The following is a 24,372-nucleotide window of genomic DNA, read 5'->3' as shown; positions in this document are numbered from 1 at the left end:
GAAAGTATGATTAGGGTTTTTCTTATAAAATATTGATGTTATTAATCATTATTTAAAAAACTAATATAATAATGCAATTAAATCAATTACATTTAATGAAAATCTAATAAGCTATAAGGCTTTTTTTAGTTTCATAATTTTTATGTATGTTCTATTTATTAGCAGATGGTTCATTGGTTATCGATGCTTAAAATAGGAATATTCATTAAAGTGGCGTCGGTTGAAGTGCATTTGGTATGGGGGAACGTTAGCGGGGTTCGTTGAATATATTTGAATTGTTTTCACTTTTTTAAATTCACTTTGTCAACTTTAAAATTGAATAAAATTCGATGACTTAGTGAGACTTTGCAAGTTGTATTTTATAAAACTTTTATTTTAACTTGAACTATATTGTTATTTTACTATTTGTTAAAAATTAAATTAAAAACCATATTTAAAATAGCTTTTCTCAGTAGGTATATTAGATAAATGTCTCAGTACTTGAAGCTTTTTTTAATTTCAATACTCATAAATTATCGAGTTATTTGCTTATTTTTAGGATGTTAAATAAAAGTCAACAAAATATTATTGAAAGTTTATTAATATATTTCATTAAATGCGCCCGATGATTGAGATTATTATATAAAACGTGCTGATCGTATAAACAAAATTAAATGTGATAAATTATTTATTGATTGTAGTTCTAAACCTGTAATGTAATTTAACAATAATCCGTTCAAATGTAATATACTCGAAATTTTATACGTAATGTAAAATGAAACACCATTACAAACTTCATTTGAAAAAATCTCAAAGTATGTAATATGGATACATTAAAATACATTGTGAATAAAAAAAAAAAAAGTCAATTTTTTGTAAGTGAAACCTTTTTAGTTGCATTGAACTTATATTTAGAAACTTTCAGTGCATTCCTAGTTTTGTTTAATATATTATACTAAGTTTATGAAATAGTATTCTTGTATCTGGTATCTACCACTACACTATACCCAGAAACAGAATCGTGGTGTTTATAATGCGGACATTACAATGAAACAATTGACAGCCACAGATTTAACATGTGTTAAATTTAGTACAAAACAATTGTCGCAGTTTTCAATATATAGATATTATATTTCTAATAAAAATTAAAAACCGATTTGAAATACAAAAACTGACCAACTAAAAGACTTCATGGTCAGTAAATTATGTTAGGATCTTTGAATTGATCTGGACTTTGGATGAATGAGGAGAACTAGTTAAGAAAATTTCGTAATATAAAAATTATACAATTATTTTACGTATTCTATTTTTTCTCTCAAAAGTCAAAGTCTCAAAAGTGGTGCCGATATTGGTGTGATATTAAAAAATATTGTAAGTTTTCCGAACATTGTTAGTACAAAAGTCAGGTTGGTGTTTAAATATCTAATAGGCAGTAAAGTTAATATTTCCGCAGAGCAATGCTTTAATCGACCATTAATTAGTATAAAATTTGTATAGTTGATAAATACATATTATTCTTTATTATAGTAGAAAGATTCAATCCGTGTATAAATTCTAATGATAGTAAGAAAGAATTATCAAAACCACTTCATAAACAAGGAAACTGCACAAACACACAAAAATACACAGTTCAATTGAAACCTCTTCGTTAAAAGTTAATAAATGCAATTGTATAAACTTTTGCAATTGTATTATTTTATTTTAATTTAAATAGCTTGGCTTGGTATAACGCTATTCACGTAGTCAATTTTAAAAATGTATTTTTCGTCGGTTTGTGCTTCGAATTTTAATATTTTAAGTTAAAATGTAGTTGAAAAATCTAAACATCTAAATCTACAGATCGATTACAAAACTATATTAAATCTAACGTTCTCTAATATTACTTAATAAAATTCTAATGGAAATAATTTTTGAAAAACCTCAGCTGAATCTCTTAATTGTTACAGCCGACTACGTCCTAGAGCTAGCAATTTCTACTATGTCAACTCTGTTTTAGCGAAGAACGACATAAGTGCTATTTCTCTAATATGATTATTTCGATATTAAGAAAAATGATTTCCTAGAAATTAAATATTTTTTTTAATTTCTCAACATTTCTGTGTATACGGTTTGAGGGGTTTGAAGTCGGCGTTGCCACTTAGGAATGCATCGACGAAATTCTGCACCGAATCAGTGGTGATCTCGTCTCCATATTTCATGGTGACCATGCGTTGTTTGGGGAAGTCGATGGCTGTTAGCAATGGGACGGCGTCGTCTAGGCCGATGTGCTCCCTGATCATGTCCGCGCTGTCCGTGCCGTCTATACCGATGTAGAACATCACGTGCTTGAAGGGTTTCTTCTTGCGAGAGGTCTTGGTGGAGTAGTCGAAGTCCATACTCTCGTCGTCGGAGGAGTTCTGGTACGGACAGAATCCTGGATACTGGATGCTGCACTCCTCGTAGTAGGATTCGGCCGATGGAGCCAAAACGGATTCGGAGAATTCTATCTCGGCGTCCTCGTCGTCTGTGAAATTTTAAATATTTTGGCCACGTTTACTTGAAATCGTCGTGTCTTTTATAATAAATGTTGGAAATTGTTTTATTTACCAACGAACAGCACAACAGCGGGGTGTCTCGCCATTTTGAGGAGCGCCTGTTCGTTGAGGGCCGACACGGGTCGCTGCGACCATGGGAAGTTCTGAGGGTGGTTGAAACGAGATAAGTGCATATTATATACATATATATATATACATATATATATATATATATATATATTACTTAGCTATGATAGCTAGTATTTCTAATTGCTTCAGGATATCTGTTTTTGAAGTGTCTAACAGCATAACATTTAATGTTCTAAGTTTCGTACATTATCTTAAAACATTATAATACATAAGATTTTATTGGATAGTTGGACGAGAAACCCTTTTAAATTGTTCCAAAATTAACCAAAAAATAATTTTAAAATTAACGTTTAAGAAAGGTGAACTTATTAAAATACAAAATGTTTATAAAAATAGTAACTCACAAGTCCTGTCGGATCAGCGGTGAGGTGTTGTCTTCCATTGGCGGTGAGTATCTTCCCGGTACCATCAGCTATAACGAGCGCTGGTATACCCGCTACGCCTAGGGCTGCCGGCAGTGCCAGGCGAGCCGGGGATGACCACGGAACGGATAGTGCCAACCCTGGTGTTAGGGACGCTATCGTGCGGGCGTAGGATTGCTCCGATCTGAACGTCAAAATAATCAATATATATTATATTTAATCACCACATCATCCAACCTTTATTGGAATAGTTAGTAACAGTAGTACTGTTTGTTAATGATTTTTTCCATTTCTTTGCATTCGATGTGGGTAAAGTGTTCTTGAAAACTCTGCTAGATATTTTCTCATGTGTAGGCGTCATTTTAAAGTTGTTTTGATATCAGAATATAGATAATAATTATAAAGTACTTATACTCGAGGCAGTGTTGTAGCTAAAACAATTTAAATTATGGTGTTTCGTCATAATATAGACGCTTACCTACAAAGAATTACAACAGTGTTATAAGTCGGAGGAAAAGTTAAAAAAAAAAAATTGTCGCACTTTGAATGAGCAGTATGAAAAGGGAGAAAAAGGGGTTATTTAGAGTCAGATGATAGTTGTTTGTCTTTGAGTGTAGTTTCGTCTGTAGTCGGCTAGTAAAACCTTTAACAACGACCTGCAGTGGGGTTCAGGCAAAATTGCTTCAGGGTAATATACCGGCTAAATTGTATGTTTTGCTTTCAGCGCTATTTTATTACTAATTGCGTAATACCGGCTACCGACTTGTATGCTTTCATACTCATAGTCTGATGCCTCCTTTGTTGTTAGGATATTCAATACAAGCTACTACGTTAGAATAAACAGGCTTTGAAGAATTCTGTCACTGATATTCTTCGTGAATCGCGTATAACATAAAAAATATATTCAAATACGTATTAATTAAAAAATATGATTTTAAAGCAAAATTTTTTCTCTTGGTGCACATAGCATTTTGCATTAATAAATGTGGTTAAAAGAGAATAGAGTAGGTAGCCACTTAGCAGTAAAAGTCAAGCGACCGGGAAGTCCAGTCAAAATATGAATATGTATTGCATATATTATTTATTTGAAAGATCTTATTTTTGGATCACTTTATTTTGTTCCAGCACAATAACACTGAATAGGAATCCACCGCGTTGTCCTAAACAATGGTAATATCAATAAAATGTCTCTGAAGGGGAGTTTTAGGCAATTTAAAATTGCCTTCCATTTTATATTTTTCCATCTGTGCTACGTTTCGGTTAGGGGTTGAAACTACTCCATTGTTTTTTACGTCACCTTTTACGTCAACTTCAAAAGGAATATTCGATTGTGACGGTAGAACATTTTATTTGTTCAATTTGTACGCAGACAATAAATTTCTTTGTAAACTGAAGTTTGTATGTAGATTATAATGTGTATATAAAGTTGTAGATCATTTTAATTTCAGTTCACAATTCAATTAAATGAATGTTAAAGAAATGTGAATCATTGTTTCGTGAAGATAAGTCTCGCAAATAAGATCTAATAGGTATTGGTTCGTCCGCTATAGAACTAATTACAATACTCTCAAAGACGACGGCATATAAGTCAAAGTCACAGACGTTCACAGCACGATTTGATGTGATACATTTCTTATAATTAAAACATAAAAAAAAGAATCTTGAATCCCTGTAATTCCTTCCAATTTAAAATAATTATATTTAATAAAGAAACTTTATCCATACAAAGTCAACTATTAAGACTATTATATAGGATTTCATTGTAAACGTAATGAGTTCAAACATATACAATTTTACGTATCGGTGGTAATTTTACGTCAGATCGTCAATTCACTGTACAATTTCCAAAACGAGAGTCGTCAATTTTCCCGCTGTCCCGGGAACATTCACTGGCGTGGTATAACACGTACGCAATAAAAGGAAAGCGTCCCTGAATCTTGTATATATATTGTTAGAACCAAGTTATGAGTGAGCTTGTGCATATTACGCTGTAAATTTAATGAAATTTCAGCGAAAATATACTTAGTCTGACTAATAAAATTTTATAATATAGCAATTATAACTTTGAAATTGCTGGGCCAAGTTGCTAGAATAGTTTTAATTATTTAATTTAATTGTATTTCCTTATCATACGAGCCATACCCTAATTCTACAAGTTACTGCCTTTATCTATGGCAGTTTATTCGAATACCCTCGCAGAGGGTAAATAAGGTCGTAAACCTGCGAGGGTAGCGGAATAATCCGGGTAACGTTGGATAAGCGGAGCGTTACGGTTTATTGAAACCATAAATCTCTGCATTCTATTTGAATTTAAATTCCAAAGGGTAAGATGACTTACTTGGACTTGGTTTTTATTTTAATAATTTAAACAAAATATTATTATTCTTATGACAAATGTTTAATAGCGAGAATATAATATCACAGTGCTATACACATGCTGTGGTTCCGCTGGGGTTAATTCAAATTTTCCTTAGATACATAAGATATTAAGATAATGAGTCTTGAATTATTAATTCAAAGAGAATTTAGAATTATGTATAAATTGATTGATATCATAAGTGTGTTAAATATTTTTCTAAAAACTAATATGAAGGTACCATCATTTTTTATTCAGTAAAATAAATACTTATTTTCTAAAACGACACTGACATAAGTATGTCTCCCATAACATACATACGATTTATTAATATTTATTAAAAGTTACATATTAAAATCAAGTAGATATAGAGTTAAAGCGAAGAAAGTTCTATCAACTTCCAAATTTGATTTTATCTTTTATCAGCGAAAAAAATGCTTCAAATAAAAGAATGTTCAGCGTAGGATATCAGGGGTTGTAATCAAGGGGCATTATTACAGGCTTTCAAGTCGAACTCTATTAATTGCGAGGGGTTCTATAATGCATGTGGGGAATGTTTTGTCTTGACTGCTTTAAAGGGTTTATCTTGAGCTACGGTTAGTACCACGAAATATATATTTACTGTTGTTAATTTAAAACTGCTACATTGTTATTTTGAAAATATTATAATTAAAAAAAAAAACAGCAATTGAAAGAAAAATTACGAATAAAAGCTGGCTTGTGGTGCTTTCTATCGCTGTTGCTTAATCTTTGTTTTTTTTTTTCAAGGCTAAATCAGTTTTAAATTTGAAATTTGACTGTATTATGTAGAGAAACTGCTTTATCATATTTATGTAATTATAAAATTCAAATAACATTTTCCGTTACAATATAAATTTATTAAACAGTAGATATGAAATATTTCCATCTACCTACCGTTTTTAATTTCACGATAGTTTCTAACAGACTCCACCAATGAAAAGTTGATAAAAAAAATATCAATTTTCTTTTCATCACGAGGTCCTATTGACTATTACGTTAAAACATTTCACATAGACTTACAAAACATTTTATCAGATTTTGTATAAATGAAAGGGATAAATATGACAGCGTCACAAAGGTGAATAGCGACGACTGACATTTATTGGCATCTATCGAAATTTAATTCAACCGAAAAATTTGAGTGTTTTATTCAGTCGATTTTATTTAATCCAGATGTTGAAAGACTTTATATAGTACTAAGACTGAACAGCACTCACGAGAATTCTGGTGAAATGTCGTTTTCAACATTGTTGCAACTAATTGGCACTACCACTTCAATTTTAATATCACATGCAAGTTTTGTACCGTCTACCCTCAATGTCTACCGTGTAGAGCACTTACTTTCAAAGAAATGCACCTTTTTTTTTATTTATATTTGAAACTGAAATATGAATTGACTAGCTTTTTTTTTATATAATTTAAAAGTTATATGAAAATCAAAACCAGTATTTTCTTCAGGTCTATGATATGAATATGAATGTTTGGAGAGCATCATTGAGTTCAGTTTATAAGACATTTTTATTCATAATATTATTACTTACTTTTACCAGCGACTTCGTCTGAGCGGACATTTAAATTGTGAAGTAGAAACAAATAATGTGTGCTAAAAAAATACAATAAGCAACCGGTAGACCCATAATCCGTTTGTCACTTGTCATAAATGGTATATCGCTTTTCCCTCGGGAACCACACGGAATTTCAGAACAGACATATATTTTCTAATCAAAGTTACAATCTATCTGTGTGGCAAATTTAATTCAAATTCATAAAGTAACTTTTGAATTACAGAATGACGCAAGTCTAGTACGTATGTATATTTCGAATACGTTTTTTTAAATATTTCAGGATTCAATAATTGTAGGTGTACCTGAATGAAATTATGAAATGATAAAATAGTGTGAAAGGTAAATTATAAAGAGGTTGATTTTTGGTATACTTATGCAGAGCAAAACCATTTATAATTATTTGAAAATATTAAATAATATCGAAGTCAAATTATTTATGGGCGTTTTGAATTTTTTAACGAAAGAATATATTGTGGACGAAGCTTAGTTTCAGCAATTATATCTGAGAGAGAAAAATGGTTTAAATTCACCTCAGACTCATATTCAATTCAAATTCAGATTTAAGTCTAACGATATCGTTTGTTGCTGAGGTATTTTGATGTAATTGCAGACTTTATTATGTATTGCAGACTGTATTGTAGACTTTACTATGGACAATGTTCACCGCGCGGTCGATTTTCGACCACAATTTTTAATTTTAATAGGTTTAATTTCGTTCGTTTTCCGAATTGAAAGGACCTTTCATCCATCAGTTCATTAATAATAATAATTAAGTGAATTCTGCTAGCTTAATTCATTTTACGGACATCGACATATCTTTCTTGTCTTGTAAATTGCGTTATTAGTATTAGAAGAAGCAGTAATTTTAATAACATATGATTTGAGATAATTTATTTAAAATTTATAATGTTGTGTATATATTGTATATGCTAATTTAATGCAAACTATAGGTTAATTTGATAAAGGTTAATCGCGTAGTAAGCGGTCTAAACTTTGAGTTTTACCTATGAAGTATTAATAAGATAATGCTAGGTTTTGTTTAATTTTTGGTTGCTTTAATGGTCCCTGGTTATTGGTTACCACCAAATATAAAAACATTAAAATTTTTTAGTCAAAGTCGCCTTCTCACGTAAGTATCTTAGTAGTAGACTGTGGGTATCGATCGAGATACACTAAGCACCGTGGATAAAGACGTCTGTCGGATAACAACTGTGACAATATAATGACGTCCTTCATAACAATGAATATTTAAAACATCAGATCATTTGAGGGGCGACTTATATCTAATTGTTAATGAATTATTTATAGGGAATAATTCAAATATATATATGTATATATAAAGTCAAGGAGTAGTGTATTTTAGTATACCAAAAAGTTTTTATACTACATCAAACAGCCCAAGAATAGTTTCTATCCTTTATTTTTTATGAAATACGCACGTCAACCAATACTATACTTAAATTGTATAAACATAAGAAATTAACAGTGTGAACGCTTGGTTTAAAGAAAATAAACAAAGGAATTTCTGTATGCTTTGAACGAGGGTGCAATTAAATTATTGGTGTAACGACGTGGGGATAGAGCTAAGCCACTGTGACCGCCATGTGCATATTGTGGCTATAAATATATATATTTAACTTAGTTCACCTTTAAAAATATAATAGGCTAGCAAGTTTTAAAAATTGAGGTTATAATTTGCCGTCTATTAAATAAATAGAGCGAGCTTAAACAGCGGCCATGTTTCACGGCAGTTAAATAGTCAGTGAAACGGAAATCATAATAAACTCTTATTAATTTGTTAATTACTTGCAACTGGATAATTAAACAGTCGAGCGGTCAAACGTTGTATGCAACTTGTAACCTGTGTGTTTAATTTGTTTAAAGGTTATTTTTAATAAGTGCTTGTTGAATGGTTTGTTGGTGTTGAATTTCATTTACGAAATTATATTGTATATAATGTACGTGTTACTGTACGTTACAAACAGACGTAAAAAACCGCTTCTATCGATATAAATATTAATATCAAGCAGAAAGGCCGAGCATCCTCGCCTTTCTCCGATCCTCTTGACGACACGCGTATCAACACTTGACACCGGTGAAATACATCACATAATTGATTTTCAAATATGTAGGCTACTTCTATGTTATAAGGTAGATTTCCGAGTGACTACTTTCCCCCATTCATTTAGATTGCCTTCAGACCCCGCTATTGTAGGGTAGTTTGTAATTATTTTTGTGGGCGGGGTTGCGTAAACTTGATAAAATATTTTGTTTTTTGATAAAACGTTCAGTTTATCGTTGTTCTGGAATACAACAAGTTTTCTTATACCCTATACAATGGTTAATATCATAGAAATATTAAATCATCTCATTTGTAGATACCTTTAATTAAACTTTTACTAAGATGCGTTCAGTATAAGGAATATATAACTGTTAACAAAAATGTTATTAAGTTTGGAATGTTGTAGGTACGTAAATCAAGGAATACCTACTTTTTGTAACATTATTTTGAGTTAAAATGTTGAATTATCAGAACAATGCGGTCCTTGAGACAATGGCTTTAGTTTCAAACAATTCCCAGTACAAGGTTGAGGTTCTCTTTATTTCGTATAGTAACAATGAAAGGAGATTTGTAACTATAGTTCCCTAGTCTTGTGTTTTCAGTGGCTGTTTAATTGTTATAACTACTAAAATTACAAAAGAGTTAGGAATGTTTAGAACCTTCCAAATGCCTATATATATTTTTACTTTCATATTAAATCGTACAAGTTATTCCTTGCCCGACGTTACATTTTTTATATGCGGCTCACACTCCGATGAATCATACCAAATTTCTCTTTCATTCGCTGAATTGGATAGGAAACGAATTGAATTTACGCTTGTTAAATGTTGCTTGAAAAACTTTTGTTTAGACAATCCGGCCTTATTTTGAGAATTGGAAAAGTTTTAATGTATACTGATTGAGTATTGTTACTTTTTTTTTGCAACGAAACTCTCTGACAAGTAGGTTCATATTTATTCTATGTTACGTATTATTGAAACAGCTGTAATTATTGTTGAATTAGTTGATTACGGAGATAGCTGTGTAGAATATAGGAGAATTAATTAATTTAAAAACAAAACACAACTTTACAAGCTTTTGGAATCGAATATTTTTGGTAAAAATATACCTACATTTGGCAGTATAACAGAAAAAAACAGACTTTATGAAACTAAACAACTAACTGGAATCGATAGTCGATAGCTATCAAAATAGTTAACCTCTCTATGAGCACATAAACGAACAACAAAAAAATTACCTAGCCTAAACTATTTAATTCAAGCGTTTAGTTAATTTTAATTTATCACTAACAATTTACAGTAAACATTAAATTCTGATAAATTACTTTAAATCATATATCAGATTTTATAAAGAAACTCATTGGCGAGAGTATAAGAGTATTTTGATAGTTTGGTGCTTGAGGCACAAAACTATCAAAATCATTGAATGAGTCCAATGTATTGTTTATGCCTTCATCCGACACATACATATCACGTATTATCTCTCATTACTCTTTAAAGACACAGTAAAGTAAGCTCACAATTTAGTGTAAACTCAATACATGCGTACTTAAATATTTAAGAAGTTTCAGAGAAGGAGACGGTCCTAATTGTTAATGATTTTCACCGTCTACGGTGTAATAGAAGATATAGATGTTGATACTTCGAGATTAGTCTCTCGATGAAAACACTTAGTGCTGTGACATCAGTAATTAATTTAGTTTGTTAGTTTTTACTGTTACTGTTACTGTTTAGGTAGTTTAATAATTATCAGTATAGCTATAGAGGAACAGAGAAATTGTTAATTTATACCATGGACCTTATTGTATTTGCATTTGTGTCATCAACGTATTGGGATTTTGGAAAAAGAGGATTAACTATAGGCCTTAAAATTTTCACTCGTCGAACGAAACGAAAAGTACATCAAGCTGATCTTCTATGAGGATTTGTACTACATCGATCGAGTCCATCTAAATAAGAGCTTTAACATTGATTATTAGTGTTTTATTAGAACAAAATATAATAATTCTCTCACCGATCACTGGAGACGACTATAAGCTGTGTGTTCGCGTACTTAGAGCGTCTCTTGCGCACCGCAGACAAAGCGGTGCACAGACCGGGAGCGAACGATCTACAGGGCGGGCACTGGAAAAATAAATATTTTTGTAAATAACTTTATAGCAGCATCAGGCGAGGGTCAGATTAAAATTGTCTTAACTTTTAATAACGCTCTCCATTTCCTAATTACACATTTACTGATTACAAACATTTTATCACATATGGTTTTCTTTGGGTCTAAAACATAAAGAATATTCCACTCAAAGAGGCGACCTGGTTACATTTTTTCATTTTATAATACATATATCACGTATAAAATCTAAAGAGCATTATAATTGCTTAAAATAGATTAGCAATACCAACTCACCCAATGAGCTGCAAAATAGAAGACCCTCACAGCATCAATAGGTAGTTCCTCATACAGCTTCTTCTCTGCTCCTTCAAGCAACACTCCTTTCAGTACTTCATCCAGGGGTGGCGCTGGCCACGGAAACCTTTCACCATTTGGATCCGATAGCAAAGCGTCCCTAACGGCTCGACCGCGGATAACAAGGGTCGGCACCCCTACAGCAATACTGTACTTTTGAGTGAGACGACGCTGAAAGTAAAGTTTTTTATTATTCTTAGTACTCTAGTAACATTTTGTTTAATTAAAAATTACTGTGTTGCAATTTTTTTCAATTATAATTGTTCGAATTACGAAACAAAACGACTATGAATTTTTCCGCGAATTCTAGAATACAAGTAATATAGTTTCAGCTTCATTATTATTGGATTTAAGAGGTTTATTAATGTTTATTGAAAAATGATGAGTATGATCCTAAAAAAATTAAATCGCACAAACTCAACATGAGTGATATTACCGCACAGACACTATGATCAAAACCGTCGAGACAAACAGACATACCTCGTAAATCAATTCTGCATATTAATGTGTGCCCCTCTTAACACGGTTCAACGACGCGTCTGTGTTGGTGTATCACGTTATGGGGTATGTAGGTGCTATATTGAGAATTGAATTTCATAATACTTTTACGGTAATAAAATACGAAGATTAACATAAACATAACAATGAAAGTGTAAAATATTAGAGCTGAGGGAAATTATTCTCTTCTTCGGCGTATTAAATTATAATTAGCCTATATTTATCGGTGGCATCAAATAAATAATAATATCGAGGGATATGAATTCGAATAGGTGAGTTTCCAGAAAGCATATTTTTATTTTTAATGAGTCACAACAGAAAATAACTATAGCGGTGGTCGGTTGTAAGCAATTACTTAGTTATAAATAACATTCACCTCCGGAAACTGACGCTTTTGATGTTAGGCAGAGTTCAGTTACTGACCAATTATAATTACTAAGCTTTCTTCAATGCGGTTTACACTCTTATTTAAATATACCTAATCTTATATATAATACTTTTTTTATAACTAACTTTGTTGCTGATTTATTTAAATTATTTTTTTTTTTAAGTAAAACGTTTTTTGTTTAAGCTGTCTATTTAAATGTAAGGTTGCTTTTTTTTAAAACAAAAAAGAATTACAATAAATTTATTTTTTTAATATTATAAAAAAAAACTGTTCCATGTATATCTATTATCAAATATAAAAAGAGGCAAAGGACCACACTAATTGGAACGTTAAACAATTTCAGCATTATATTTTTTCAAATTTATATATTCGTGTATACAAAAATAAATATATTAAATGTGAAATAATATTGCATTTAAAACACGATACATTAAAAACTAGAAACAGAAATTCTGTAATCCCAGAAGGCTTTTAGCTGATTACTAGGGGTATTGTAGTCCTGATGTAGAGTGATGAACGCATGGATGGCAAACTATGCTCATTTCAAAACAGTTTCTTCATTATAAAAGACTATTTTAAAACTGGAATTTTAAAAATGGGTCAGGCTCCATTCATTTCGGGATATCATTTCAGACTTTTTTTTACATTATACGTGATTAAGTTGTGTAATCTTCTAGCTGTCTTGTTGACGTTTACAAATTTGCCTAACGCAAAGTGAATGATTTATTTTTAATATTTAATAAGTATGATCTATAAGGTTGTCTATATACGGTATAAGCAGGCCAAATGAGATGCTAAAGGTAAAGAGGGAAGATACTATCAATAAATACTATCTACTTTATTTGACGAAACAATTCCAAATTTAAAAATACTATCCCATTAACTGTAAACCCTTTACTCGAAAACGCATAAAAAATATTGTTATATTACGATGTTAATAAATATGTACTACAGTATATATATTTTTTAGAATTATCTATGCAAAGAGGGACAATTAAAAAATGAACACAACATTTTAATATAATTAGTTGAATTACATTTAAGAATATGCTTATATTATTATTTTTAAAACAAATCTTGTAATAAATTATAGGTTGAGATATAATTGTAAAGTGTTTTTACATCCAATACTATTTCTTCCGTAAAATAATATTACATCCAATATGGCTGCCTTGTTTTTTTTTTGTGAACTCAAGATGGGTATAAAATTAAAGGGTAGCCAGGAAGAATACGAAAAATAAATGATTTCAATCAAAAAGCAATATGGCCGACAGCTGGAAATGGCGGATCTATATTTCTATGTACTATAGAATTTGTTTAAATAATTACAAACTAACATATTAAAAATTAAATTATTATCTATCTATTATTCATAATAAGTAATTTTCGTTTTACACTTGATTAGCCCAGAACAGGCCATACATACATACATAATTTGATGAAATATTTTTTTTTATGTAATGAAATGGGGTCTTTTACAAACATTAAACATTACTTTATTATTCAAAGGGATTTCATTACTATTTCTAATATATATTTTTGATATTCGTTTTATCAAGACTACGGGAGTAGAACGCACGGGTGTTCACGAGCAGATTACGCTAACGTACACGGTATAGCTACGTACACAAGAAGAAGTCACCGCACCGTGAAATTTCCTACTATGGCGCTTGGAAGAAAGTCTAACCATTCCTTTTCATTTTTTGACATTTTATTACAAAACATTCGAAATTCTGAGCTACATTAGAAGACATTTTCAAGATTAAGTCTAAGAGATAGGCAAATCCCCCTTTGTCCCGTTCCGCTCTGAACACCCCTCAATTATCGCAACTCTATCTATGGATTGCTTAAAGCCAGCTGACAATTTTATTCTCCTTTTCGACTAAGTAAATAGTCAACGTTTTAATTGTAAAATTATAAAGAAAATTCATTATATCAATTTTGAAATTCATATCTAATGTTAAGACAAAATGAAATTCAACCAAAAATCTCAAGAGACCGCGCTTAATTCAATTCAAAATGGCTTAAATCATTTTATCTTAAAAACTTCACTCGACTTAAAAATATCCTGAAAGTCATTTAGATTGCATCGGAGGTATAATTATATGGTATAAAAAGCATATTTAGCAGCTGAAAGCGGTGTAAACGAGCTGCTTGAAGAGGTCGCATTGAAGTGCTCTCGTGGAGACGACAACCTAGCAGGTTTTAAGTATTTTTGCATAAAACATCGGGGAAAATGCATGTTCTTGGTGGATAGAAATGATTTTATTTAACATTGTGCTATGGTTGAGTTTATCAAAATATATTATTTTTAATTATGATGCCAGCACTTTTGTTTCGATCTCTCTATTTGCCAACATTTTTAAAAAACCTACATATGCATGGAACCTTTTTCTTATTTTAATACCCGTTTCATTTTGTATTTTTTATACATTATAATAAGAACTTTGTTATAATCATTTGTTATACTGGAACTGAATTGTTATTAGAAAATATCGAGTAACGAAATTAGCGTAATTTAATTATTATCGATGTCTTTATGTAAAAATATAATGTATTTATTTTATGCTCACTAAATTTTAATTAGTTAGAAATATATTATTTATGTAAACATGTTAATTGTACCGTCTAATTTTAGGAGGCTTTTTGTAAATGTAATTAGTTATTGTGGTCCCTAAATTCCTAAATTCATATACCCAATAAAAAAATATAATTATCAAAATAAAGCTATTTGAGTTATTAAACATTTTGTTTCACGGAATACACAGTTTGTCACATACGCATTAAAAGCTAGGGAGTTAAATTCGCACAGATAGAATTGTATAAGTAGGTACGTTGATACACGTTTATTTTACTTAAAATACAAGAACGTTCCTGCAGATCGACAAAATATATTCTCAGTTAAATTCTATAGTTTCCAGTCCACAACTTTAGTTTTCGATTTATTGTTATAGAAGAGCTCTCAAGACTTTTTTTTAAGTCCACAAGAGCTTCAATTACTAATGTAACTTGTGTTTCTTCTGAAAATATAAATTCTTTTATTCATCAGAAATCACTGGATTGACATTTATTGAAGAGGTCTCTTTAAATATAAAGGGGTTTGGTCACGAGCTATATACTGTAACCCTGACAATTTAATACTCTGAATCATTTCTTCTTTGTATGGATTTACTGTTGAAAAAACTACGAGTAATTCAGTCAGGACCATACATTTTTATTAATATTATCACCCATTCATTATATTATTCTATTTGTGGACAAAGCTTCAGTATGAACTATTAGGTAATTGAAATTGTAGCTTTATATAATTCCACATCAAAAGGTGAGCTTTGTATACACATGCATTCATTACGGCTTACAACAAATAAAAGATAAATATAACTAATGAACATAGAATTCTAGGTATTTATTTATCAGTTAGAATTACAAAAACTGTAAGTATAAATAAGGTATGGACATTATTTTTCACATTAATTTAGAGTGAAGGATTATATAAAAATAATGCTGAGAATTGATAAATTTTGATGTTGAAAATAAGAATAACTCAATCCCAGCCTGCGATCTGAGATCCACAGCGAAGTGAATAACTCTAGAACATATTCAGAATTAAAAAAAAAATAGCGAAGAAACCATAAGTGAAATATTACAGACATCATTTCGTATAAACCCTTCCTTCTTTGCAAGGTCTAAACCTATGGCTACTGGATTTAGTAGTCGATGCTTATAGAAACTGTAATATTTTTACGTAATAAATTATTATAATAATAAATAATGTTCTTGCCGAAATTTCATAAAATTTAAGTACTGAACATGCCACTCTGTGTTCGTTATGAAATTAAAGGCATATGCTTAGTATCTATAACATGAGTATAGAAGGTGAGCGCACAGTATAGGTATACTATCTCAGCATTCTCGCAGGTTGTATTCGAGTCCGCATTCCGCCTCGTCCGCTTTTGGCATCCGTGACGTCATCCCTTTGTATAATACCATCTAGATTTACATTCTGAGTGATTAAACACTTCGCTGATATTCGTATGTTATCAAACATACATTAACGTATTTCGTGTTTCTAGTGACTTCATTCTACTGTTGACCTTTTCATTATATTTACTTAGTCTCTATTAATGATTCCTGTCCTTAATTTTATCTATTATGTATTGTTGAATACATCCATAAAGCTTCATAAAAAATGTACTACTAACTTAAGTGAAATGTCACATTGATAAAATCCCTTATATGGCGCTGAGCCAAGATTTAACCAATCTTACTGACGCCGTATTGAACTATTTGTCCGTCTAAGACATCGGTTTTTCAAAGAAATCTTTTTGTTTTATCTGTAATTTTATCTGTAATTTCATTGGTAGGAATGAATGTGGTTGATAAATATGTGTAATTTGTATATGTATGAACAAGAGTATAATCAATTTTGATTGTCATCTAGAGGCTCTTCTTCACTCTAGTGGATGGCAAATTGTCGTTACATCCGCTTAATTTCACTGGCAATTGGTAATTGCGCCTGCATTCAAATGCAATTCCAAACCCCTCCGCCATAAACTGATTGAATTTTTATCAGAGCATAAAATCAGATACTTCAACTTATGATATTGAAATTTTTAGTCTAAGTAAGTTTTATTATGACAATTGCCGTTGTTATCTTATTTTGGAGTGTGTTCAATATTTTGGGTCCATACATTTTAAAATGCCTATTTCCAGAAGCATACTACAATTTTTAATAAACAAAACATTCGCCGGAAATCTCTTGTATCCATAGACGAATAAAAAGGTTTTTAATTTTTGGATTTAAACTATTTTTTTTTTCATTTTAAGGCTTTGGATTCTCTATGTTTTTTAAATATTCGTTTTGTTGGTAGTCAAAAAAGTATCGACATCGGTTCATGTGCGGTGCACAGGAAGTTATTGTTGCAATGAGCGCGCTCTGTTGACTTACGTACAATGTGTACTTTTGAAACCGTTTTATAATATTGATTCACATGTACCGTGTTTTACTATCATTTTCAAAACTTTAGTATGTTACTTTTATATTTATTTCAATTTTGGCAGGTATAAAATTGTAAAATTTTATTATAATACATGAGTATAATTGTTTTATTTTAGGACATCAAATTATGACCTTGAATTAGTCTAATTATTTATGTGAGGCCAGTATTTTAAAACTTGATTTGGCTAAAAAGGAGGCATGGTCTATTTTTATTTTTCTTATTTAATTCCCTTTTCTGTACTCCAAGTTTTTTGTGTGTCATCTAAAACATATGACAATCACGATGATCACTACGATTGACTTTGCAAATGAACAACCTGAGGTCATGCATAATAAAAAGATTGGATATTAACTTGTAATAACAGTAGTCTGTGCTCTACAAACAATTTTATTCATTCAATACTACAACAGATTAAAAATAGGAAAAAGTATCTTTAATTCTGAAGAACATTGAAACTTGAAATGGGAATAATTCCCGTCAACGATAAGGTGACAATAGATGCTTCCAACAATAGCCATAACAGTACACCGTGTCGAATGATGCTTGGAAAGTCTGAAGCTCCCGTCTATTTTTCTTCGTTTCATCGAAATAAGGAGTTAGCTATATATACAGACAATAATATTGTAAGATTAAAATGCTTTTAGTGGTTAAAATTACCTTCCTTGACATACTGTTTTAGGTACAAAATGTGTGTATGTCAGTTTCAATATTTTTAATTATTTGATTTAATTGCAAAAGAATATTTATGGTACAAGACAGTGTAGCAGTTTCAGTGTTTTAGAAGTGAAGTATTCATGAGGTGGATGTGGACACTAAGCTCTGGTAGCGTGTACAGATAGACTAGAAAGAAATCGTCATTTGCATAATATGTTAGTGAGTGCTCTGTATTCTTTTATGTCCAACGGCCGTAAAAGCTTTCTACTTATATGACACATAATACTTGTCTGTGTTAAGTCATGAACTATTAAAATAGATAAATAGTTTAAAACCCCAGATCGGTACGAAATACAAAACAGTATAATTGTTAATCTTCGTTACCATTGTGCAAGATATTTTAAAATTAGAATATCTTAAATATTATAAACAACTTCAATGTAATTGAGTTGTAATATGAACAATAACTCAAGATTATTTATACGACCCGACTATCTAATAATTAAAATAAAGAAGGTCGAAGATCTCGCCTATTATTCAGTAATAAAAGATAATCATTAAGTCTATAGTTTTGGTATTTTAAGCATTATTATCCATATCGTATAGCACATTGTCGATATATTTTAAATCGTATCATAGAATAAACCTGTCTTCATTGGTTTTAAAAAAACAATGAGTATTCAACGCCTCACCTCCAAAGCACAAGACGGCATCATAGTGCTGTTTTTTTTTTTTTTTGTGAAAATCGAAATAATGCTCTATTGCAGAATTAAAAACCCATCTCGTTTCTCTGCCACATCTACAAGCTATTTTCGAGAGTCATTACGAACCGTCTCGAGCACTGGTTTTACGAAAAGGCTTTAGTTTTTCAGGCCAGATACATAATATACGTCTGGTTACACGGAACGATCAGACGAAGCGATATGACTTTTGTGAAATGTAAAAAAGCAATCAATTCGATTTAGACCTGGCTTGTACTAGAATCTCTCTAATAGTCCAAAAAACGCAACAGTTCATTGAAGTCACTACTTCATTCTTCACGTCACTACGTGTTTGTAATTTAAAGCCATAATAGATCCTACAGAAATTCCATATTCAGGATCAAGTTTCCCGGTGCCTCCAGTTTCAGCGAGGAGCATGACGACATACCTAATGTTATTTTTCGAATACTGCTTTTTTTCTGCATTTGATAATCTTCGACGCTTCGGACTTTAAAAGACTAGCGGCTAGCCTAACGTTAATGTAAAATAAAAAATCAACCATCTATTTTCAGATGATGAAGCAGTAAAGGCTAATTATAAGAAATAATAATAATATTTTATCAAAAAAATCGCAATATCTAATAGGTTAAGTATGGTTTGTTTGCTACAAATGGTGACTTATGGATCTCAGACATACCCTAAGAGAACCTGACAATAATGGTGATAGCATCAAAAATTAGGATATCTGCAGGAGGATCAGCTCAATAGATTCACGTGGATTACGAGGTTAAATAGGCAGTAGGGATGACACACCCTTGCAAAACAGTTGATAGATGATGCCAAAAACTTCTGGAGTGATGGGTATCTACCGGAAATGTAACGTGGGGATGATTCACAAAGTCAAGTCCGCTGAATACTTGGCCAACACATTACGGATCGCGCAGGAACCGCCAAGTATATATATAAATCAGGTAACCGACGAATGAGATTGAAGAAAATATTATCTGGACAAAATGAAAAAGGGTGTAAGAGGTAGCAATCAAAAGATTTGTTTGCTTACTCAAATGGCCATGATTATTATAGATATAATTACGAATGTTCGACTGCTAATCTTGTTTAATATTTTTATAAGGCGTATCAAGCAAAAGTGTTCTTAATTTCTTAATAATAATGATTTTGAAAAATGTAAAAGTGTTAAATTTATCACATTTTCACTTTTTTTTTACATTTTTCTATTCACCCCGTGAAGCTTGTGTAGCACAGACAACTATGTAAATTTAGATCAAATCGGCAAACACGATTTCCAATTACGAACGAAAATATTAACACGCTCATACACACACACGTTCAGGTTAAAAACACAACCTTCCCCCATTTGATGACTGGAGGCGTATAAAAAGAGACTAGCCAGCCATTGTTTACTGGCACGTCGGCTTACGCCCACTATTGTAGTTATATAATAGAAGGAATTATAAGATAATTTCTAACTTGAAACAGTTAAATACTATTATTAAATAAATGTTTATGTGTAAAAATTATTACTAAATATTTTGAAAAATTTTAAATGGTGCTAATTATTATAAATTCTAATCTTAATGCAAAATTTACTTGGTAGATTTTTATGACTGCAGTAAAGTAGTGTTAACAGTAGAATAACACAAAGCAATATATATATATATATATATTATTTATATATATATATTGCTTATTTATATTTACTACCTATAATAATAGGAGTAAGTAAATTTTTATATATACATACATATTATAAATTTTACTGACTACCTATTATTCTCATGTGCATATGTTTTCCGAGACTGCAGACTAATCTGCAGGAGTTAGTACAATAATCCTGTTAAAAGTACGACTTGTAAAATTAAATTCAAAGTAAACATATATTGTGTTTCTTTTTGTTCTGTATTTTTCAGTTGTTTTACAAGTTAAAGAAGCAGATTATATTATTTATTGTCACGTGACGTGCTGGCGTTCATTGGTCATATTTTTAATATTCTATTTTATCGTTTTGCACATGCGTGCAGGAGCCAGACACCCCGTGTATGGGTTCATAAAATTTTAATATCTATCGGCGATGACCCCCCGCATAGCAAATAAAAACTTAAATTATACATTCAAATCAATTATAAATGGCGTTCAAATTGTTTTTGTACGTTTAAAAATTTTATTAATAATCTATTAACGATTTATATTAATAATGATATACCTGTTATCAAATAATTCGTTCAATCATTTTAACATTGAATTTTCAGACGGAGAATAGGATATTTATTTTTATTAAAAGCTGGTATTCTCTACAAAGCCAACAGAGACGTTGCAGACTGTGTAGATTTAAACAGTGTTATTGGGTTTTTGTTGGTATTGCGATGTCCTTTGATACCCATCTAGCTTTGATAAAACCAATATGTACATATTCGCGTCTGTACAAACTCAACAGAACAAACATAGCCCATGTTTAATTAAAAAAGCTGTATTCAAAAGTATCTTTCGTAAAAATAAAACAGATTATTACAAGAATCTCATTGAAATTCGCAACTATTGTATCCAATTACGAACTTTTTTTTTCATTCCAGCCATTGTTACTAAACTTTCGAATGAAATTTTATAAAGCTTTATTACATTTGTTAGTGACTATTTTATATGTTTTACTCGGAGCCTCAGCCTAAATCCTAATTAATAAAAGTAAGGCGTCGCATGACCGTTATAAAGGAAATGCGCTAAGCTTATGACAATTTTATGGCTGCACTCAGTCGTTCTGGAACTGTGGGGTGGGATCAGTTTACGTTGGTGCAAACACCCCGCTCTTATCGTTATTATGGGGTCGTAAAAAGAAAACTGTTTAGACTGTAGGAAATCATAACTTGCTAAGTTATTCTATGTTTTAAGTTTCAAAACGCCCTTAAAGACCTGTGTTATTTTTCTGGTTGGGGTGTGTTTTTCTTTGTAGGTGAGCTTAGTTAAAATGTACATCTGTTACTTCCATCTTCGTTCAAATGTGTTATTTGTGATTGCTGTACCAGTAGTACACGCTTTGTGTTTTCTCTCTATTTACATACAAATTTATAGTATCATTGTATGTAAACCTTATTTATTTTTTAAAGTATCTTAATTATTGGATTCTTAGCTGTTTAAATTAATAAATTTATACTTTACACACTTAATATTCTAAATGGATAGATTGATTTGTTGGAATTTTATTGTGGGTAGGTAGACATGTTATAAAATATCAGTTGTTTTTTATTTTTCTTCTAAACTAAACAATTATATATTTTATATTTGTACTCATTGAATAAGTATAATTTTTAATAGATGTAAATAGTAATTGTCAATCTAAATATTAATTATTCATATACAAAAGTCTATCTAGGTTTTCAGTCAGTATTTTTATGCTCATTAGACAATAATTGTGTCTATTTACCTATTTTTCTATTTACTGTATAATTGTTAGTTAGCTTTGGACTAGCTAAGAGTGTTATTATAACTGTAACTTTTAGTAGTAGTCATAGAATAAAATAAAATTAAAGGTCCTAGTAAAGGCTTTCACTCCCTGTACAGCCTGACTGATAAGTTGAGTAGATGAATTGTTTGAAGGGTAATTAAAAATGAGAAATTCATCCACAAAAGCAAGATTCAAACCAACAACCTCCGGTTTCGCGATTCGATATCTTTAACAGTTCCGAAGATCCAAGGTTTGATTCTGGCTTATGGCGACGAATTTTTTATTACAGAAGTAGTAGTAGTTTTTGCAAACAAAACCAAACACACAAATATACATAAAAGTTCCAATTTACCATTACTATTTGTCTAGGTTTTAGAAGCGTCGACTTTCTCTTCTTCGCTAACGGAAGCCAAATAGTCTTTATCCTCTAGCGTAAATTAAATGAATAAATTACAATTTAGATATAGTTTTGGTAATTTTCGCATTGCAAAACGTAGCACAGCGTCGCAAACTTTCGCATTGATCATATATAAGTAGCATTTATAAATCAGTATAAATTTCCTGATTGATCGAAGTTAATGTTAAAAATATATATTAATAAAAACGCAGGTGTGAAATAAAGAAGCGGACAAACAACGCTGACTGAATATATTAGAACAACAGATAAAGCAATTAAATTGAAGCGAACATATTAAAATGTTGATATCATTTGTAGCCACGCAACGAGAACCCCAGGTTTAAGGGGGACAAAACATTATTATAAATCAAGATGACGTTTATTTCTTTGTTTAATTTATTATACAGACGTGATTGGATTATTAAAAAAAAAGTGATAATGTTTTCCAATTAAAATAACGCAAAATTCTTCTCTTCGATTTTGTTAGGTAATGTTAGCTTATAAATAATTTATGGTCCGGTAGTTAAATGTTTGTTTCTCGTGATTTGAAATATAAATAAGGACACGTTCAAAATAAAGAATGCCAAAGTATAAAATATATACTATATAATTGTAATTAAAAATAAATATGAAACGAACCTTAATATCCACATCGTGAAATGGCACAGCAAACCATGATTTTCCCGTCAGGTTCCTAATGAAACCGGCTTCCCTTTCTACTGGACCTTCTGGAGTTCCGACGTGGGCCCACAGCACTACTTCAACAACCTTAAGTCTTGGCAAAACCTTCTTGTACATCTCCTCCAAGCGAACTCCGAAATCATCACTCTTGTCACTTATGTTAGCGAATGAGAAATAAATACCACAGACGGCACCCTCGCCATCCTCCACGCAATCCGACAATGCTTCTAAAGTTTGAACAGTTTCAAATTTACCATTCTGAGTGCCCGACGAATCGCACTTGATAAGAACACGGCCGAAAAGTTTTTCCCGCCAATCCATGTTTCTTTTTTTTTGCTCTCTTTACATTTTTAGCCACGGATGGTTATTTTTAAACAACGCGAGGTTACCGAATTTAAAATATTTCACGTTATTGTCTTATACCACCCGTAACGTAGCCGAATAAATTACATTAAAGTATGAATTATATTGTTTAATAGACGCGGTATAGCTGTATATACCATTCGCGCCAAATAAGTTTTATTTTTAAAATGTAAGCTCGACACAAGCACGCGGAGCAACGGCCGAACGCCCTCGTAAACAAAGACGAACTGGAGGTGGAGGGAAAATGAGGGAACCCTCCGGCAAAGAGCAACGACTATACGCAGAAAGTCCTTTGACTTTATTTGATTTTATTATAAGAGCTGCTTTAGATTTTATTTCGAATTTGCTGCATGCTAATGCTCCTTTAAAGTATGGTTAATGAAATGAATATGTATAAATTTATGATTTTTATGTAATTAGGAAAAACATTCATGCGATTTTGTTTAACATTTATTAATTTATTTCCACAGTATACACTAATTGTCAACACATTAATCGACGTAGTTATTTATTTACTGATTAAAGATTGCCGTTACTTTGTACGTTATTTATTTTAATAAATAATAAGGATAAATTCTTATATTTTTAGATACATTTATGATACCTAGGATTATGAACTATGACACGACATAAGTGTTTTAAAATGTTTTAATATTTTTATCTATTATCTATTCGTCGTATTAAATATGTATGTATTTTTTGTAAGTAGAAATTTTTTGGAACCTCTACCTCACATAAATTTATATTGAATCAAATTATTTAATT

General features: G+C 30.9%; 1 protein-coding gene across 1 annotated transcript; it reads right to left on the bottom strand.

The window, feature by feature from the left end:
* Positions 1-562: 562 nt before the first annotated feature.
* On the bottom strand, positions 563-23,825 carry LOC116777387 (nucleoredoxin-like). The gene is made up of 6 exons (XM_032670906.2): positions 23,203-23,825; positions 11,412-11,642; positions 11,022-11,131; positions 2,987-3,188; positions 2,566-2,656; positions 563-2,482 (listed from the first exon to the last, which is right to left on the bottom strand). Exons 1-6 carry the CDS (start codon positions 23,563-23,565, stop codon positions 2,067-2,069), a joined length of 1,413 nt encoding a protein of 470 aa, XP_032526797.2. The 5' UTR covers positions 23,566-23,825; the 3' UTR covers positions 563-2,066.
* Between the last annotated feature and the right edge of the window lie 547 nt (positions 23,826-24,372).

The sequence above is a fragment of the Danaus plexippus genome, chromosome Z (genome assembly GCF_018135715.1).
Source record: "Danaus plexippus chromosome Z, MEX_DaPlex, whole genome shotgun sequence".
NCBI lineage: Eukaryota > Metazoa > Arthropoda > Insecta > Lepidoptera > Nymphalidae > Danaus > Danaus plexippus.
Note: the sequence above shows the minus strand (reverse complement) of the source record. Positions and strands in the feature narration are given on the sequence as shown.

What these genes read in the sequence shown, in the direction of transcription:
- LOC116777387 (XM_032670906.2), bottom strand. Translation starts at nt 23,565, where the DNA reads ATGGATTGGCGGGAAAAACTTTTCGGCCGTGTTCTTATCAAGTGCGAT. An exon ending in TTCACGATGTGGATATTAAG is followed by an intron (nt 11,643 to 23,202) that starts GTTCGTTTCATA and finishes CTTTACTTTCAG; the next exon opens with CGTCGTCTCACTCAAAAGTA. An exon ending in ATAGTCGTCTCCAGTGATCG is followed by an intron (nt 3,189 to 11,021) that starts GTGAGAGAATTA and finishes TTTGACGTTCAG; the next exon opens with ATCGGAGCAATCCTACGCCC.